Source organism: Pseudorasbora parva, chromosome 6 (assembly GCF_024679245.1).
Source record: "Pseudorasbora parva isolate DD20220531a chromosome 6, ASM2467924v1, whole genome shotgun sequence".
Taxonomy (NCBI): Eukaryota; Metazoa; Chordata; class Actinopteri; order Cypriniformes; family Gobionidae; genus Pseudorasbora; species Pseudorasbora parva.
The window spans coordinates 23810966-23831408 of record NC_090177.1 but is presented as its reverse complement, the minus strand read 5'-3'; the positions used below and the strand labels follow the sequence as shown (position 1 = coordinate 23831408).

Here is a 20443-nt window from a genome sequence, read left to right as displayed (position 1 = left end):
CACACACACACACACACACACACACACACACACACACACACACACACACACACACACACACACACACACACACACACACACACACACACACACACACACACACACACACACACACACACACACACACACACACACACACACACACACACACACACACACACACACACACACACACACACACACACACACACACACACACACACACTTAAACTGTACAGAGTCTGTGTGTATATATATGCACGTATATACATATATATGGTTAAAAAAAAGAAAAAGACAAGAACTCAGAGTTAAACTGTCAGAACAAATTCATTTTGATAATGTCAGATAAAACTTTGATAGAAAGTGATGTAATGGATCACAATCAACCAATCAGCTGTAAGCTGTTAAATTTAAGTACACTATTAGATCATACCAATTCAGATCAACCAATTGCCAAGCAAAGCTTCATTTCGTTCAGTCTGTGGTGTAAAAGGTCGCATTAGCAATTAAAGAAAAAACATTAAGCAAAACATTGTCAGGTCAAAGTGTCTGGATCATTTTGATCCCAAATATTTTGTCAGTTTTACTGGTAGTCCACTGTATGAAGAATTTCTGGGTAAGTCACAGTTTACTTTATTTAGAACTACAGTGTCCTGCACCACTAGTGGAAAAAAATATATCTGAATCATTTTTGGTAATTTTTTTCTGTTGCATTGTTTATTTATTTATTTATTTATTTATTTATTTATTTATTTATTTATTTATTTATTTATTTATTTATTTATTTATTTTTAACGGGTCCATGCTGAGAGAGAGAAAAAATAACCCAGGCAGTTTCTATTGAAGAATGTCTTACCTGATCCTGATCACAATACACAGAGGGTTATCTAAATGTCATGTAGGCCTACCCTTATAAGTTGTGTTTGTGTGCGTGCCTGCCTAACTAACAATCCGTAAATTTGGCTTGCTTTATCAGTATGTTGTGCATTAATAATCCTTGTACATAAGTAAACCAAATAATATGTTCATATTAAAGAAAAATGTGCACATTGATAAAACACATTAAATACAATTTTAAAGAGCGTTTTATTGTGCCTTAATACGTAAATAAGAGCCTTAAGTGTTTATCCCTGGCAGTTATTTCATCAGCTATTGCTCGCGCAAGTATGTGTGTAAGAGCGAGTGTGAGTATGAGAGTTAATGACTGCGCGCTCGGGGCAGGGGGCGCGCGTGGCCGCGCACGAGAGAATGAATTCATTCAAATCTGTTGCTTTGGTGAATCTCCGCCCGACGGACGGAGCCCGGAGAGATGCTGCTGCTGCTGCTGCTGCTCCTGCTCCTTTAGAACCACACAATGATGAGAAATCACAGGGAGAATCGCGACGAGTTACTCAATATTTCAGCTTTGTACGGAGGATGACATAAACATAATATTAAGATGGAATACTGACACACTTGCGCCACTGAGTGATAATAAAACAAGACAAAAGAGATGAGTATAATTACTTTATCTTTGCTCCTGTGTGCTGACCTACTGGATTTCGTTATAGGTAAGTTTTAACTGAATTATAGGCTGCATGATGTGAGCAGTCAGCTGTTTTGAGAAGTCATATTGATATTGTTTTTTGTTTTGTTTGTCTACACTTTGGACTGAATGCATTTGTGTCCTTAACTTTACACTGTACAGCGTTAAAGAATTTAGTTGGCTATCAATACCAAACCACCTAAAGCATATCTGCACTGTTTACATGCTTCAGTAAGTTCCTCTCTACATGAATGTTATATTGATTGCACGATTGAGGTGGCTTGTCCTTTAAACTCAGGTGCACTTGTCTAATGATTTTAATGGGTGGTTATTTTGAGGATAATCTTTTGTCCTGACCCAGATTTATGAGGGTTATCTGCACTTGAAATAATGAAAGGTCATTGATTGCTGAACAATAGTGTAGGAATGTCTAAGGTAGCAAGCTAGTATATAATATTATGTAAGTAATAGTTACGCCTATGCATGCATAAGAGAAAAATACTGCTTGTTCTGGACATAAATTAGTAATTACAACTCCTTACTGTAACTCAATCATGCTGGCTAGCATCATGTCATGCCTCATTCCCATGAGTCGAGCACTTAATGTCACCAGTCAGATCATATTAGAGGTATGCTACAGATGCTTTGGGAAGTGCGTCCTTAATGTTTCTTTATTTATAATGATATGAATGCAGTTTATCTTTAAGTATTTTAAGTGTTTACCTATCCAAGCCTTTGCAACATTTATCATATTGCATAGAATGGTACCTTTACTTAGCCATTGTTAAATAAAGTTTGGAGTGACAAGTTCACAGTATTTAAATTATGTTGTTACTTTTATGAGTTTGGTAAAGGCTTGACTTTACAGCATATATTTAATTGTTGTGAAAGATTGACAGCAAACCAAATGTACAGTTTTAATAATAAGTAATTAAAAACTCATATCCAACATTAATGTGAATACAGGTGTGTAGTGGGTGCCTCAGTGTGTATGGTTACCTAGCAAACTGTTTAACGGATGTCATTGATGAATTTTGATCAATTTTTTAATGTAACTCAATTGAAATTTTCAGATTGTACAATTCATTGATCATCTTCATATAGGTAACACAAATGTTAAACCTTCTTGTGAAAGCCCATAGACATCTTTGTTTGATACACCTTTGATATGCTTTTTTATGCATGTTTATTGTTTACATAATCTAATAGATTACTGAAATCATCTCAGTGGTCCAACTAATCCATGCACATCACCATTAACATTCCCAGCCAACTTTGACATTTGACCAGAGAATGGTTTGATCTAATTTCCAAGATTATTCCAGTCTATAAAATGTGCTTATGTTGAGAGGCAATGTCATAAACCCTTAAAATGTGCATGGCCTCCACGTACTAAGCCTCCTAAAGGGCACTTTGTAGCATTTGCTTAATAAATAAAGGCATGAAGAAGTAAATGGCTGAGGATCACAGGACACAGACAGTGTCCTGTGCCGCAAGTGGGGCATCCTACAGAATCGCTTGGTTGATGGAGAAAAATACCATGGATTAGAGAAAGAAGAAAAACACACTGGAAAAAAAAATAATCCATTCACTGACGTCACAGTTTAAAAAAGCCAATACGGTGAAGCAGTGGGATTTTGTAGGTCAGTGAATTTGTGACAGATTATAGGCCGATTGCCTCCCACTCTGATGCCTGCGCTCGGTACATGGTGACTCTTTCAATGTAACTGCAGCACTCAGCAAGACACGGCTGCTTTCCACGGGTGTTCGGGACACAGAGGCATTTCATGCTTTCTGTCTGATGTTGGTAAAAATGTGAGTAACAATTGTAAAATAAGCCTTATCTCTTTATTAGGACAGGGACATAGCTCAGATGCAGTGATGGATTGAAGACGTGAAAGAGATGAAATGTAGCTCTAGATGTTGAAGCATCAAATACACAAAGAATCCATCCTTGTGACAGACATTATGCAATACTGTAATGCGCTGAACAATGTGTGTGTGCAACATCTTTTCAAATCCATTCTAGACAGATGAAAACAGATGGCATTTGGAAATGTAGCATTTGTAGTGTATTTTGCATTGGTTAGTTTTTATTTTATTTTTGTTTTTTTTATATATTCATCAAAGTGGTGTAAATATTCTCTGCAAAACAGACAATGTAGACATTGCAATATATCATACCTGTCAGATGAAAGTCTGTTGTTTATTTATTTTTCATAGCGTATTTTACTTTGTTTAGTCTCATTTAGTTAATAATGTATTTGTTTTGTTTTGTCTATTTTATCATTGAAGCGATTAGAGTAAAATAGAAGTTGTTTGAAACTATAAAACTGTCGGCAATGTAAATATAGGCCCGGTTTCACAGACAGGGCTTAGATTAAGCCAGGGTTAGGCTTTAGTTCAATTAGGACTTTTAAGTAGCTTTTATAAACATACACTAGAAAAACATGTTACTTGTGTGCTCCTTGACACAAAAAAAATTACAATGACAATTTTAAGATATGTCAGTACAAGTTTCTTTCAGTTAAAATATGCATTTTAGTCTTAACCCTAGCTTAAAGGGTCAGTTCACCCAAAAATGCATATTCTGTCGTTAATTACACACTCTCATGGCGTTCGACACCCGTAAGACCTTTGTTCATCTTCGGAACACAAATGAAGATATTTTTGTTGAAATTCGATGGCTCAGAAAGGCCTCCATTGGCAATGTCATTTTCTCTCTCAAAACCCATAAAGGCACTAAAGACGTCGTTACAAGGTCCATCTCACTACAGTGGATGTACAATCATTTTATGGAGCAACGAGAAGAGTTTTTGTGCGCAAAAAACTACAACTAAGTAATGTCTTGTAAAGAGATAGCCGATTTCAAAACAAAACTTCTCGAAGCCTCTGAGCTTTATGAATCAGCGTATCGATTCATGATTCGGATCGCGCGTCAAACCGCCAAACTGCTGAAATCACGTGACTTTGGTGATCTGAACTATGACTCGATACACTGATTCATTAAGCTCAGAGGCTTTTGAAATTGGACCATCACTATACAAGTCGTTATTTCGTTTTTTGCGCACAAAAACTATTCTTGTCGTTTCATAAAATTATTGTGGAGACACTGTAGTGAGATGGACCTTGTAACGACGTCTTTAGTGCCTTTATGGGTTTTGAGAGAGGAAATGACATTGGTTCAATAGAGAGCCCTTCTGAGCCATCGGATTTCAACAAAAATATCTTCATTTGTGTTCTGAAGATGAACGAGGTCTTACGGGTGTCGAACGACATAAGTAATTAAGATGGTAAGTAATTAAGGTAAGAATTTTCATTTTCGGGTGAACTAACCATTTAAGCCTTGTTTGTGAAACCGGGGATTTTGTTTAGATAATATTTTCTGGATCAATGTCTTTTGATTGAATAACGGATAATTGTTTGATACTAACATTGTCTGCAATACAAGCAGAGTTTGTTAAATAATAGATAACTAGGGAAACCTGTCTGGTATTTGCTGATGAAAGTTTGTTATATCTTGCAACGTGGAGATTAAACATTAATGAAATGTAGCACTGAGACTACGTGGACTTCTCGCAACATCATATTGTTTTTGCAATCATGCTTTTTGATCTGAAATATTCACAACTTGGATCAAGAGCTCATTACAGGCTATAATTTCACTGTCGTTGCAGCATGCCCTCTCAGGGGGAGGTTTATATCGAGTTCTTCAAAAGCACTCGGTTTTGCTAACTTATGACTTAATGGTTTCAGAAATGAGGAGAGCACTGTAATTTTGCTGGGTCTCATTGCTCGTAATTTGAATTGGATTTTAAAAGAGGGCTGTGCAATTTGAGAATGTAATAAAGCATTCAGGAAGTGACACTGCTATCTTTTTCCAGGTTATTTAACAGTCACCATTGAGCCTCTCCCTCCTGTGGTTATGGGGGACACAGTGACTTTGAAGTGCAATTTCAGGACGGATGGCAATTTACGAGAGATTGTGTGGTTTCGGGTAAGTGGGGTCCGAGCTTCATCTTTGCATGATACGGCTTTTATTTCAGCATCTTGGGAAAAAAATAAAATAATCACTTGTTTTTCGGTGTGCCAGTTTTTGCACTTTTTCAAACTCTTTTGGTTGCTGTTCTGTTGGCAAACTGACGTTGTGAGAACAAAACCTGTCAAAGTATGAAAATATATTCAAGATTAAGATTGAATGCCTCAGTGACTTTAGGACTAGCTGTTTTCATTTTGTTGTCACACAGAGCCATATGTGTGGAAAGATTGAGCTAACAGATAAAACATTCAATCAACATGCCAACACTTCCTTGACATTTTAAATAAAACTCTTGGCACATCATTTGCAATGTATTATAAATCATAAATGATCAACTTCACTGCTTCTCTCCTCATCTGAAAACGATACAATGGTTAGAAACTAATAGTGACCCCAAAAAATGTTTTTATACTTAAAGGGTTAGTTCACCCAAAAATGAAATGTATGTCATTAATGACTCACCCTAATGTCGTTCCTCACCCGTGAGACCTCCGTTCATCTTCAGAACACAGATTAAGATATTTTATATTTAGTCTGACAGCGTATCCAAGTGTAGGCACACTATACTGTCCATGTCCAGAAAGGGAATAAAAACATAATCAAAGTAGTCCGTATGTGACATCAGTTAGTTAGTTAGAATCTCTTGAAGCATCAAAAATACATTTTGGTCCAAAAATAACCAAAAACTATGACTTTGTTCAGCATTGTCTTCTCTTCCGAATTTGTTTTCAAACCTCAAATAAAGATTCAAACGGTCATGAATCAGCGTATTGATTCATGTTTTGGATCGTGTGTCATGATTTATAAGCATGATTTTAGTCCAAATGTTGCAGCTAGACATATAAAATAAATTATTGCAGATAAATCAAGCATTAACTATAAACAGTAAATTTGATTTCTTTCAACTTTTACCCTGATAGAACATATTGTCATTGTTTTATAGGTAACAGAAGGTGGAACCTCAAAACAGAAAATTTTCACCTACGACGCCATGTACAACACCAATTTTTCTCACATGGAGGACTTCCGCAGACGAGAGGACCTTGTTTACCAGTCAACTGTCAGGTTAAAGTTATACCCAGCAGAGCTCAGTTTATAATGGATATTACATGGCTTTCCTCTCAGCACGTACCATGCTATTTTTATAGCTGCTGTTAGGTGTTTAGACAGATTGTTCCTCAATGTTCCCAGGCTCCCTGAGGTTCAGATGGAAGATGATGGACCATATGAATGCCACGTGGGGATCTATGACAGGGCATCTAGAGAGAAGGTGGTCTTGGCATCTGGGAGCATCACTCTTAATGTCATGTGTAGGTTCATGTGTAAACATCATTCACAGTTCAATTCACAGAACTTTGATGCATCGTTGTTAGTTTTTTTTTAAAACAACACACTGATGTGCTTCAGTATCTGGTTGCATTAGCATAAAACCCATTGCAGCTGTTAGTGTCTGCCTTTTATGTTAGACTTTAAAAGGGATAGTTCACACAAAAATGAAAAATCTGTCATTGTTTACTCACCCTCATGTTGTTATAAACCTGTTTGACTATTTCTTCTGAAGAACATTAATTTGAAAACATTCATTGTATGAACAAAAAATATCTTCTCTATAGTGTTACACACAAGAAAGGTTGGAAACGACATGAGGGTGAGTAAAAGAATTTAACTATCCCTTTAATGCTAATCATTGAATCTAAAGTCCTGTGAGTGAGCGTTTTAAAGATAATCAAATGTAATAATTATAATAGGATATTAATGATTAATTACTAAAAAAGAGGCTTGAACAGTTGTTGTTTTTTGCTTAATAATAATGTGGCCTAAATGTGATATCATAACCAAGATTTCACATTCTCAGTCGCATATCTCTCTTTTTTATTTGCCTGTGCATGTGCCTTCACGCCTGTGAAAGCCTTGGAATTCAGCAGGGTATTAATGCAATTTCCCTATGCATGCACTTGTAAATTAATACATTTCAACAGTAATTTGCTGTGACGTGTAAGTGAGACACAAAGTCGAGTTTAATTAATAGCAGCTAAGGAATCATCTTGAAGATTTCACATGGATTACTGACTTAAATCAAGAGATTGTGCTATTATGATATAAATTATCTAAATCTTGTCTACTAACGTACTTTGCTAAAACTGAAAGCTCATTAAATGAGGATCTCCTAGCTTGAGATCTGAAGCACAAAAGTGCCCTTGAGAGGGAAAAATACTAATAATTACTTTGCTGCCATCTCTCCTGATCTCTTTGAATTGCTGTAGTGATGCTATCGATTTACGGGTTTTCAATGTCTTTATTTTTCTCAGCTCCACCAAAATCAATATCTGTCGAGGCAGCAAATCAGCCAGCTCGATTCAATCGCTACGAGGCACAAAACTTCACGCTTGTTTGCATTGTAACTGGAGGAAAACCTGCCCCTGTGGTTAGTAGAAGAATAAAACACAAGCTCTAAATTAAAACTTAAATAAGGATGGACTTGTACAAAGCAACGGTTATTTAAATGGAAATGTGTTTCATTTCCTTTTAGTCGATTTATAATTATTATTTTTTTCCCCAAATGCAGGTGTACTTCAAGAGGGATGGAGAGCTTATTGAAGTCCATCCTTTCACATCCTCAGAGAAAGTGGAAAACAGAGGCTTGCTTGCTGCCAAGGATAACCAACCGCTTATCAGCCGAGAACTGGATGATACAAAAGTGCAGAAGTCTCTTTCTTTCCTGGGCCCTCACAGCGAACCAGTGCGTGTGGATAAAGATCGGCCCCAGCGCAGCTACACGTCTGGAGTCCCTGACCATGAGGAACCCAGTCCCACCACGGAAGTCATCCCAGAGACTGTGATCAGCCGAGAGTTTCCACGCTGGGTGCTGAGCTCAAGCCCACTGTACTATTTCAACCACACGCAGTATGAGCTTCATGATGGTACTATGGAGGTCCAAGCTATACTGACCTGGCACTTGAACCCACAACTGGACAATGAGGCTCTGTTCAGCTGTGAAGTCAAGCACCCGGCTCTATCCATGCCCATGAAGGCAGAGGTTACGCTCTGTGAGTGTCAGCTTATATACATTAGCAGATAAAGTTACTGAGGGCTCTGTTTTTTATGTATGTTTATTAGGAGGTGCACATTTATTGATACCATATTGGTTATCAGCTGGTATTAGAGTTTTTCATTTTCCCCTTTTTACATTTAGATAACCTTTGCAGTCATCCAACTCTCACCTATCTTCAGATGTAACCACAGTTAGATGTAATCTTTAGCAAATTTAAAAATGAATATCCTTTTTTTATACTGTACATTATAATGATATGATGGTTACATTATTCACTTTAAAACCATTTCAAAAAGATTGATTTATGTCTTTTATTCATAATTTATTTGAGACAATATAACCTACATATAATTATTTTCATGTTATGGCTGACATTAAACTTCTGTACTATTTGTGTAAAATAGAACACCCTGACTCCCTCTCTCCTATGACATAATGACAACACTTTCATTTTTCACTGTTTACAAGCTGCTCCAAAAGGCCCGAAACTCTCTGTGGCTCCAAGCAGAGTGAAAGTAGGAGACACGGTTCGCATCAAAGTGGAGGGATTCCAAATGGGGCCCAAAGCGGTACAATCATGAAAGGAGAAATGTTTCTAGAATATGAAGTGGTGCAAATACATTATTTGCGAGTAATGCAACTTAAAGGGTTAGTTCACCCAAAAATGAAAATTCTGTCATCATTTACTCACATAATTTATTCACAAATAAACATTGATAAGCAAACATAAAAAGAAGCTGAACCTGCTTGACGCATGAGAACAAACCACTTGTGTAAGCTCAAACGTGCTGCGTAACACACAAGAATGAACCTCCTTGGTCCTTGTCTAAGCTCAAAAATGCTGCGTAACACACAAGAATGAACCTCACTGGTCCTTGTGTAAGCTTAAACGTGCTGTGTAACACACAAGAATGAACCTCATTGGTTCTTGTGTAAGCTTAAACGTGCTGTGTAACACACAAGAATGAACCTCATTGGTTCTTGTGTAAGCTTAAACGTGCTGCGTAACACACAAGAATGAACCTCATTGGTTCTTGTGTAAGCTTAAACGTGCTGTGTAACACACAAGAATGAACCTCATTGGGTCTTGTGTAAGCTCAAAAATGCTGCGTAACACACAAGAATGAACCTCATTGGTTCTTGTGTAAGCTTAAACGTGCTGCGTAACACACAAGAATGAACCTCATTGGTTCTTGTGTAAGCTCAAACGTGCTGCGTAACACACAAGAATGAACCTCATTGGTTCTTGTGTTAGCTCAAACGTGCTGCGTAACACACAAGAATGAACCTCATTGGTTCTTGTGTAAGCTCAAACGTGCTGCGTAACACACAAGAATGAACCTCATTGGTTCTTGTGTAAGCTCAAACGTGCTGCGTAACACACAAGAATGAACCTCATTGGTTCTTGTGTAAGCTCAAACGTGCTGTGTAACACACAAGAATGAACCTCATTGGGTCTTGCCGAAGTTCAAACGTGCTGTGTAACACACAAGAATGAACCTCATTGGGTCTTGCCGAAGCTCAAACATGCTGTGTAACACACAAGAATGAACCTCATTGGTTCTTGTGTAAGCTCAAACGTGCTGTGTAACACACAAGAATGAACCTCATTGGTTCTTGTGTAAGCTTAAACGTGCTGCGTAACACACAAGAATGAACCTCATTGGTTCTTGTGTAAGCTCAAACGTGCTGCGTAACACACAAGAATGAACCTCATTGGTTCTTGTGTAAGCTCAAACGTGCTGCGTAACACACAAGAATGAACCTCATTGGTTCTTGTGTAAGCTCAAACGTGCTGCGTAACACACAAGAATGAACCTCATTGGGTCTTGCCGAAGTTCAAACGTGCTGTGTAACACACAAGAATGAACCTCATTGGGTCTTGCTGAAGCTCAAACGTGCTGTGTAACACGAGAATGAACCTCATTGTTTTTTGCACATCATGCGAACATGCTTGAGCTTCAGTTTGTGTGAGCTGATCAATATTTATATGTGAATAAAAGCCTAAATTCAACTTGTTCATCATATAGAGTGATTTTCTCTTCAGAAAATGTGGGCTAAACCACTCAATTCATATCCATTAGTTTTTTTTATGATCTCTTTATGAACTTTTTATAGCATCAAAGTTCAGTTGCATGGCTGTCAATGGAGGGACAGAAAGCTGTCCGATTTCATTAAAAAGATCTTCATTTGTGTTCCGAAGATGAACAATGGTCTTAGGGGTTTAGAGTGACATGAGAGGGAGTAATTAATGACAGAATTTTTGGGTGAACAAAGCCTTTAACAGTAGCAGTGTTGGATGTTTTTGTTTTTGATTACTCTAATTTGAATGTATGGGATGTTGTTTTATATTTGGCAACAGTTAATTTTTAACTATTATAAAGCCTTCCAATATCTTTTGGTAATGTTGAACTACATAATTAAAATGCTTTTGATGTTTTATATTTGACCTTAGATGTCTGAGAGCTTCTTTTACATTTAAAAAAAAATATTCTCTTCAAATATAAAATGAGCAAATGAATACTGCAAACAGTGTTTAGTAAATATATATTAATTATTTAAATTAGGTCTCCCAAGCTACTCTTATGAATATTTTAACTTTGTTTGTAATTTCTCTTGAATGCATAAAAATATATGCTATATACTCTGCAAGTTGTGCTGAGTAACCAAAATACCGGTATGTTTAAAATGTTTTAAGTGTCGAATGAATATTTAGGCTTTCTCTTTGTGCTGCAGAATGAAGTGTTTCCAGAGCCTCTGTTCACATGGACACGTGTGGGAGGACCTCTGCTGGATGGAACTGAAGAGAGATTTGGTAAAGCACTGGTTCTGGAGAGAGTCCCAGCTGAGCTCAACGGCACGATGTACCGCTGCACGGTCCAAAACCCTTTGGGATCTACCAACACGCACACCCGCCTCATAGTGTTTGGTCAGTATCAGACGCATCAGAAATTAATCAAGTGGTCTACAGCCAACACTCAGATGTCTCATACTGTTCAGTTTCTACCCAAGATGTGTATACCTCACAATGCTGGATTCACATCTGACACTCAAAACACAGTGTGTTTTGTCTATATCCAGCATTCGCATGCCTTAAAATGTTCAGACCATTCCCAAACATCCTTATTTCTCTCAGTGTTTTGTTTGTACTCAGTAATTAAATGCCCCATACTGTTCAGTGAGATTAAATAGCTGTAAGCTGTTTATTTCCAAAAGACATCACAGTGTTTGATCAGTAGAATCATATTATATAGCCAAAGTCTATTTTTTAATACCAACATGCATAACATTAAATCTTTAAGTCTGAAATGAAAAATGCACCATTTATGGACAAACATATTTTAAAAACAAATACAATTTTCTTTATGTATATCAAGATACAGGTGCTGGTTTTCGTAGCCCTAATCTCACTACGAAAACCAGCACCTGTATCTTGATATACATAAAGAAAATTGTATTTGTTTTTAAAATATGTTTAAATCAGTCAATCAACTTTATTTATAGAGCGCTATTACAATGATGATTGTTTCAAAGCAGCTTCACAGTGTTAAACAGGACAATATTGCAACAATTGTTTTATCCTCATCTGAATAGGATATACAGTGGGTATATAAAGTATCCAGACCTTAAATGTTTCACTCTTTGTTATATTGTAGCCATTTGTTAAAATCATTTAAGTTCCTTTTTTTCTCATTAATGTACCCACATTATCCCATTTTGACAGAAAAACACAGAATTGTTGACATTTTTGCAGATTTATTAAAACAGAAAAACGTCTCAGGTTACGTATGTAACCCTAGTTCCCTGAGGGAACGAGACGCTGCGTCGAAACGCTGTGAGAACGCCTCTGCGTTAATGCGTCGTGAAGCGCCTGTAGAACCATTCCATCGGAAAAAGATCGATCGTCGGCGTGATGACGTCATCGACCGGAAGCTATAAAACGTCCGTGAAAACAAACAGGAACTAACTTCTGATAAAGCCTGAAGTAAGTGATCACGGACACGCCGGGAGTATGGCAAAGCGACGCAGCGTCTCGTTCCCTCAGGGAACTAGGGTTACATACGTAACCTGAGACGTTCCCTTTCGGGGAACTCGAGCTGCGTCGAAACGCTGTGAGAACGCTTATACCCACATCGCCATAGGACCAAGTGTCTCGTATGTGTGAAGCCGAAGCGCACACGGTTACGAGAGTACCTGTGCCCCTACTGTAGATGCCAGGTCTAGTTCATAGAACCTGACGAAGGTAGAAGGAGACGACCATCCGGCCGCGTTGCAAATATCGTGGAGGGAAGCCCCCGACAAGAGTGCTTTAGAAGCAGCCATACCCCTGGTTGAGTGCGCCCGGACAGCCAGTGGAGATGGCTGCCCGGTAGCTTCATAAGCAAGTGAGATGGCCTCGACCACCCACTTGCTAATCCTCTGCTTGGATACTGGAGCCCCCTTCTTAGGGGGTCCAAAGCAAACAAACAATTGTTCTGATTTTCTCCACAGGGCAGCTCTGTGGACATAAGTATCCAGTGCCCTCACAGGGCACAGCAGATTTAACCTTTCCTGGTCTGACGTCATAAATGGAGGAGGACAGAAGGCTTGTAGAGTGATGGGGCCCCGTGGGCTCGTAGGAACCTTGGGGACATAACCCGGCCTGGGATGCAGAAATGCTTTCACCATCCCTGGCGCAAACTCTAGACATGAGGGCCCTACTGACAGGGACTGAATATCTCCTATCCTTTTAAGAGATGAAATGGCCAAAAGGAAGATAGTTTTTAAGGTGAGGAACTTATCCGAAACCTCCTCCAGAGGTTCGAACGGAGGTCCGGACAAGCCCCTCAAAACAATGGCCAAGTCCCATGCTGGGACCCTCGAGTGCATAACTGGCCTCAACCTTAATGTGCCACGAAGGAAGCGTGTAATTAGAGGGTGTCTTCCCAAAGACACTCCACTGCAAGGGACGTGGAAGGCACCCAAGGCCGCCACGTACACCTTAAGTGTGGAGGGGGTCAACCCTGCAGAGAACCTCTCCTGCAGGAACTCCAGCACTGTACCAACCGGGCAGTTAACTGGATCCCACTGGCGTTCTCTGCACCAAGCTGAGAAAAGTCTCCATTTCAAAGCGTACAGCTTCCTTGTGGACGGAGCTCTGGAGTGTAGGATGGTCTCCACGACCTCGGTCGAGAGACCTTCCTCTATGAGCCTAGCCCCCTCAGAGGCCAGGCCCACAGTTTCCACATCTCCGGGCGTGGGTGCAGGAATCTCCCGCCCGCCTGAGAGAGTAGATCCCTCCTGATCGGAATCTCCATTGGAGAGCCTACCAGGAGAGATATTAGGTCCGAAAACCATACTCGGGTCGGCCAGTTCGGAGCCACTAGAAGTACCTGGGCCCCGTCCCGGCGTACCCTCTCCAGAACTCCTGGAAGCAAGACAATCGGGGGGAAGGCGTACAGAGGCAGCCTCGGCCACTCCTGTACCATGGCATCCAGCCCCAGCGGGGCCGGATGGGTCAGAGAAAACCACTGCGGGCAGTGAGAATTCTCCGCCGAAGCGAACAGGTCTATCTCTGCCTTCCCATAAACCTTCCAAAGGAGCTCCACCACCTCTGGGTGGAGTCTCCAGTCCCCGGGCCTCGGCCCCTGTCTCGACAGGCTGTCTGCTTCCTGATTCAGGGCCCCCGGGATATATACTGCCCTGATTGACAGCAATTTCCCTTGGGCCCACAGGAGGATCCGATGTGCCAATTTGTCCAACGGACGAGACCTCAGACCCCCCTGGTGATTTATATAGGCCACCACGGACGTGTTGTCTGTTCTGACTAGTACATGGTGGCCCCTGAGGTCGGGCAGGAACTGTTTCAATGCAAGAAACACTGCGAGCATCTCTAGCCGATTTATGTGCCAGTGCCGCTGATGTTCCTGCCATAGACCCTGGGATGAGCGACCACTCATGGTCGCCCCCCAGCCCGTGAGAGAGGCGTCTGTCGTTAGCGTTACGCGACGAACATGAGCCCCCAACACGGGACCCTGAGATAAAAACCCAGGGTTTTTCCACATGACCAGAGCACGTAGGCATCGCCGCGTGACTTTGATCGTGCGGAGCGGATTTCCCCTCGGGGAGAACCCTTTTGTTTTGAGCCACCACTGCAGTGGCCTCATGTACAGTAGGCCAAAAGGTATCACGTTGGACGCTGCTGCCATGAGACCTAACAGTTTCTGGAACCGTTTCACAGTGACGGCTCGGCCTAGCTTCTGTTCTTTGGCGGCTGCCAGGATCGATGCTATGCGTGTTGGCGATAATTGCGCCCGCATAATTACCGAATCCCAGTTCACACCTAGAAAAGTGGTTCTCTGAGCCGGAGAAAGCACACTCTTCTTGGCGTTCAGCCTCAACCCCAGCTTCGACATATGGGCGAGAACAGCATCTCGATGCTGAACCGCCATCTGCTCTGTATTCGCTAGAATCAGCCAGTCGTCGATATAGTTCAGTATGCGGATGCCCTGTAGACGCAGCGGCGCCAGAGCTGCATTCACACACTTGGTGAACGTGCGGGGTGACAGTGCTAGACCGAAGGGAAGTACACGATATTGGTATGCCTCTCCCCCGAAGGCAAACCTCAGGAACTTCCTGTGATGTGGAAGGATGGAGACATGAAAATACGCATCTTTGAGGTCTATGGTGACAAACCAATCCTCCGATCTGACCTGCGCTACAATCTGTCTGAGTGTAAGCATCTTGAATTTGAGCTTGGCCACCGAGCGATTCAATAGCCGCAGATCTAATATCGGGCGTAAGCCCCCATCCTTCTTCGGCACGATGAAGTAACGGCTGTAAAAGCCAGACTCCCTGCTGGGAGGGGGAACCCTCTCTATAGCCCCTTTTTGCAGGAGTGTCTCTACTTCCTGTGCCATTACCAGAGCCTGCTCCGGGCCCACCTCTGTAGGTAGGACACCGCAGAAAGGAGGTGGCCGACTCTTGAATTGAATGGCGTACCCCCTTTCTACTATCTGCAGGACCCAACGAGATATATTTGATAGACGTTTCCATTCGTCTAGAAAATCTACTAAGGGAACCAGCCTCTCGAGGCTGGCCTCTGGTGTATTTTGAGCAACAAATACAGTGCCCTGAAGCGGCGGACCGGCAGGGAACGACTGACTTGACTGCTCGGGGACCCCCCGGAGGGGGTGCGGACCACCCTCGGGTGGCCCGCGGAGACCGACTGCGCCCCGGCATTGCGGCGGGGTTGGCAGCGCGGCCCCCCGAGGGTGCCATAGGGAAGCGGGTACCGTTAGCAGGGGTAAACACCGCTTCCCTATGGGGGGAACCACCCTCAGCGTCCTGACGCTTCTGGCGTCAGGAACGCTTCGACGAGGCCTTCTTGGCGATCAGGACTGTCCGCAGATCAGCCCTGCCCCTCGAAGGCCTCGCCTGAGAGCGCCGCCCCTCGTCCCCGCGCTGAGGGGGAGCTCGAGCGGCGACGCTCTGCTTTTGTTGTGACCTGTGAGCGGAGCTCGTACTCGGCTTGGGCTGCCTGATGTCAGCGGCAGCCCCAGGGACCTGGACCCGGAGAGGGAGAAACTGCTTTAGCGCCGCAGCTTGTTTCTTTGACTCCTGGAACCTCTCGGTGACAGTATGTACTGCGTCACCGAAGAGGCCACCAGGAGACAGCGGCGCGTCGAGCAGGAAGCTTTTCTCCCTCTCCTTGATTTCAGTGGGGTTGAGCCATAAATGTCTCTCCGTAGCCACCAATGCTGCCATAGAGCGGCCAACACATCTGGCCGTCTCTTTGGTGGCCCGGAGAGTTAGATCAGCTGCTGTTCTTAGCTCATTTATGACATCACCCCCCACTTCATCACGTCCATCTAAGTCCCTGAGCAGGTCAGCCTGATAAGCCTGCATTATAGCCATGGTATGCAGGCATGCAGCAGCCTGACCTGCCGCCGAGTACGCTTTGCCCACCATTGCCGACGTTGTTTTTAATGGTCTGGTGGGCAAAGTCGGGGCCTTTAGGGACGATGCCGAGGAAGGCGAGAGATGGCTCGCGAGCGTCTCTTCTACCTTTGGCATCGCCCCATAACCGTAGTGCTTCAGCCCCATGATGTTACTGTAGACCGAAGTCTGTGGGCTGAACACACGGTATGATGCCGGTCTCCTCCATGATGTTGCCACCTCGGTGTGCAAATCATGGAAGAATGGCAGGCCCCGCCGCTGAGGTTCTGAAGCGCGAGCGGGCAGGAATCTTTCATCTAACTTGCTAGATCTTTTCCTTCCTGCCTCAGATCTCTCTATGGGCCAGTCAATATTTAATCTGGCCACGGCTCGCGTTAGAACCTCAACGAGCTCCTCACTCGCAGGGGACTGAAGTGGCGAATCTTCAGTCGCGATGCTCTCAACGTCCACCTCCTCGGAGCTGGATAGTTGGAGCACCGGCGGCTCTCTCGGGGGGGAAGAAACCGCAATGCGTGCTTCCAAGCCCCGAGAAGAACCGCTGGATGGAGCAGGTGAGGGCAGAGATAAGGCAGCGCCCGTCTCAAACCCCTCTGCAACATCCAATTGTGAACCCCACGACTGCAGCCTCCGCTCTGCCTCGGCAGCAGCGGGACCAGAGCCGCGGGGAACACGAGCCGAGGCACCCTCCTCGAAGAGTGCCCGGCGGGAGCGCAGCGTTCTCAGTGGCATACGCTCACAGTGCTCGCAAGCAGCCCCCTCGAGGGCTGCCTGGGCATGCTGCGCTCCCAAGCAGGCAACACAAAGAGAGTGTGTATCCCCACTCGTGATGTAGCGTGGGCAGGGATGAACACACCTCTTAAAGTTACTGCTTTCACTCGCCATTTCTCTATCTATTTATTTTCTCTTTTTTGTAAATATAAGGAATATTTAACAAAGGGTGGAAAAACTCTTTCAATAGACAGACAAAAACACCAAATAGACAGACAGGTTCACACAGATCGCTTGCTGAAGGCTCAGAAGCTAGTTCCTGTTTGTTTTCACGGACGTTTTATAGCTTCCGGTCGATGACGTCATCACGCCGACGATCGATCTTTTTCCGATGGAATGGTTCTACAGGCGCTTCACGACACATTAACGCAGAGGCGTTCTCACAGCGTTTCGACGCAGCTCGAGTTCCCCGAAAGGGAACTGAAATATCACATGGTACTAAGTATTCAGACCCTTTGCTGTGACACTCATATATTTAACTCAGGTGCTGTCAGTTTCTTCTGATCATTCTTGAGATGGTTCTACACCTTCACTTGAGTCCAGCTGTGTTTGATTATACTGATTGGACATGATTAGGAAAGCCACACACTTGTCTATATAAGACCTTACAGCTCACAGTGCATGTCAGAGCAAATGCGAATCATGAGGTCAAAGGAACTGCCTGAAGAGCTCAGAGACAGAATTGTGGCAGGGCACAGATCTGACAAAGGTTACAAAAAAAAATGCTTAAGTACTTAAGTACAGTGTCAGTACAGTACCGTGTATAGTAGCACAGTGGCCTCCATAATCCTTAAATGGAAGACGTTTGGGATGACCAGAACCCTTCCTAGAGCTGGCCATCCAGCCAAATTGAGCTATCAGTGGAGAAGAGCCTTGGTGAGAGAGGTAAAGAAGAACCCAAAGATCATTGTGGATGAGCTCCAGAGATGTAGTCGGAATTTGGGAGAAAGTTGTAGAAAGTCAACCATCACGGCAGCCCTCAACTAGTCTTAGGCTTTATGGCAGAGTGGCCTGATGGAAGCCTCTCCTCAGTGCAAGACGCATGAAAGCCTGCATGGAGTTTTCTATAATAAAAAAAACACCTGAAGGACTCCAAGATGGTGAGAAATAAGATTCTCTGGTCTGATGAGACCAAGATAGATCTTTTTGGCCTTAATTCTAAGCGGTATGTGTGGAGAAAACCAGGCATTGCTCATCACCTGTCCAATACAGTCCCAACAGTAAAGCATGGTGGTGGCAGCATCATGCTGTGGGGGTGTTTTTCAACTGCAGGGACAGAACAACTGGTTGCAATCGAGGGAAAGATGAATGTGGCCAAGTACAGGGATATCCTGGACGAAAACCTTCTCCAGAGTGCTCAAGACCTCAGACTGGGCTGAAGATTTACCTTCCAACAAGACAATGACCCTAAGCAAACAGCTAAAATAACGAAGGAGTGGCTTCACAACAACTCTGTGACTGTTCTTGAATGTTCCTGACTTAAACCCAATTGAGCATCTCTGGAGAGACCTGAAATGGCTGTCCACCAACGTTTACCATCCAACCTGACAGAACTGGAGACAATCTGCAAGAAGGAATGGCAGATCCCCAAATCCAGGTGTCAAAAACTTGTTGCATCTTTCCCAAAAAGACTCATGGCTGTATTAGATTAAAGGGGTGCTTTTACTAAATACTGAGCAAAGGGTCTGAATACTTAAGACCATGTGATATGTTTTACTTTTTTTAAATAAATCTGCAAAAAATGCCAACAATTCTGTAGTTTTAATTATGGGGTGCTGTGTGTACATTAATGAGAGAAAAAAATAACTTAAATGATTTTAGCAAATGGCTGCAATACAACAAAGAGTGAAAAATGTAAGGGGGTCTGAATCCTTTCCATACCCACTGTATATGTCACAATAGGGAAGAAAAGAATATCACAACTTTCGTTTCATGACGACAAAAGCATGAAGTGGGTAGCCACATCTTGAAATCACATAACTACCAAATACTACACACATTTTGATATACTAGATATTGTTTTTGGACCTTTTCTCTTGAGGAATTTAATCATTGATAGAGCACGTCATCAATGGCAGTAACTGATAACCTTTGTGTGATGGTGTATCCACACCACTAGGTGTCAGTGTGAGTCCATAATGACAAGAATATCAGCAAGTTAAATATAACAAAAATACTTTGGTTACATATTTCTCTGTTTTTATTGATACATTTTATGATTTTAATTAAAGTTAACAAAATTTGTTTAAACAGAAAATCCCAGGATCAAGAAGGAGACTAAAAATCTGAACTGTAAGGCACAAAAACATCATACACATAAAATATCCAACAATATTCTAGACACTAAACTCTAACAATGATTGTTGGTAATTGTTGGATTGTTGATCATTTTCAGTGGCCGATTCTGCCGGAGACATGCTTGGACCCTCGCTGATGATGTTGCTGTTGTCATTGACTCTGGAGTTAACATGAGCACTATGGGATGTGCTTTACATTAGTACCCTCTGTGATACTATGTCAGCTCCTCTACCATCTCTTTAGCTGTCCAGCAGCTACACTATAATCCAGGACAGAGATTGCAGTAGAGAAATATGTGCTCAGAATCAGAACGATGAGCTCAACCCACCCCATCCATGTGACTAAAGTTCAGCTCAGTTTGTTCCGCACCTTTTGTCACAATACAGTGACATATTCATGCTTTGACTTCATTTTCTACATTGTATTTGTGCACAGCTGCATTGCAGAAAAGGATTAGAGTGAAGGGGAATGGGGCGGCCCACATACAGATAATCCTGGACATACATTACAGCTTTCATCATTCTAAACAGCTTATTGTAATGTGATTTCATTAATGTTGTTCCTTAATATACCCGAGCTGTTGAGTGCAAAGTTGAGGATCAGATTCACCTACTGCATATGACCTCTAGATGACAGTGTAGATCTACAGACCGAACACCTTTTTTATACATAAAAAAATGCAATAAACCCCTTTGGCTGATGTTCACTGAGATGTTCCTTAAACAGTTATGTAATGCATTCTAGCTTAGTGTCATTGCTTCTGCAGAAAAAAATGGAATTTGCTGAAATCCATACAAAAGGCAATTCATATGACTTAACAATTTACGTTTTCACATTTTCC

The 20443-nt window shown here is 42.2% G+C and overlaps 1 protein-coding gene across 1 annotated transcript; it reads left to right on the top strand.

Annotated features, from left to right (window-relative positions):
• Nucleotides 1-1223: 1223 nt before the first annotated feature.
• igsf21b (immunoglobin superfamily, member 21b) lies at nucleotides 1224-20304 on the top strand. The gene is made up of 10 exons (XM_067447265.1): nucleotides 1224-1532; nucleotides 5392-5504; nucleotides 6490-6611; nucleotides 6738-6856; nucleotides 7856-7971; nucleotides 8113-8593; nucleotides 9067-9167; nucleotides 11335-11527; nucleotides 19558-19596; nucleotides 19700-20304. Exons 1-10 carry the CDS (start codon nucleotides 1475-1477, stop codon nucleotides 19774-19776), a joined length of 1419 nt encoding a protein of 472 aa, XP_067303366.1. The 5' UTR covers nucleotides 1224-1474; the 3' UTR covers nucleotides 19777-20304.
• Nucleotides 20305-20443: the final 139 nt, after the last annotated feature.

Bases quoted from the DNA above. Each gene is read 5' to 3' on its own strand.
- igsf21b (XM_067447265.1), top strand. From the start codon at position 1,475: ATGAGTATAATTACTTTATCTTTGCTCCTGTGTGCTGACCTACTGGAT. The intron at 5,505-6,489 runs GTAAGTGGGGTC...ATTGTTTTATAG, and splicing joins GAGAGATTGTGTGGTTTCGG to GTAACAGAAGGTGGAACCTC. The intron at 6,612-6,737 runs GTTAAAGTTATA...CAATGTTCCCAG, and splicing joins GTTTACCAGTCAACTGTCAG to GCTCCCTGAGGTTCAGATGG.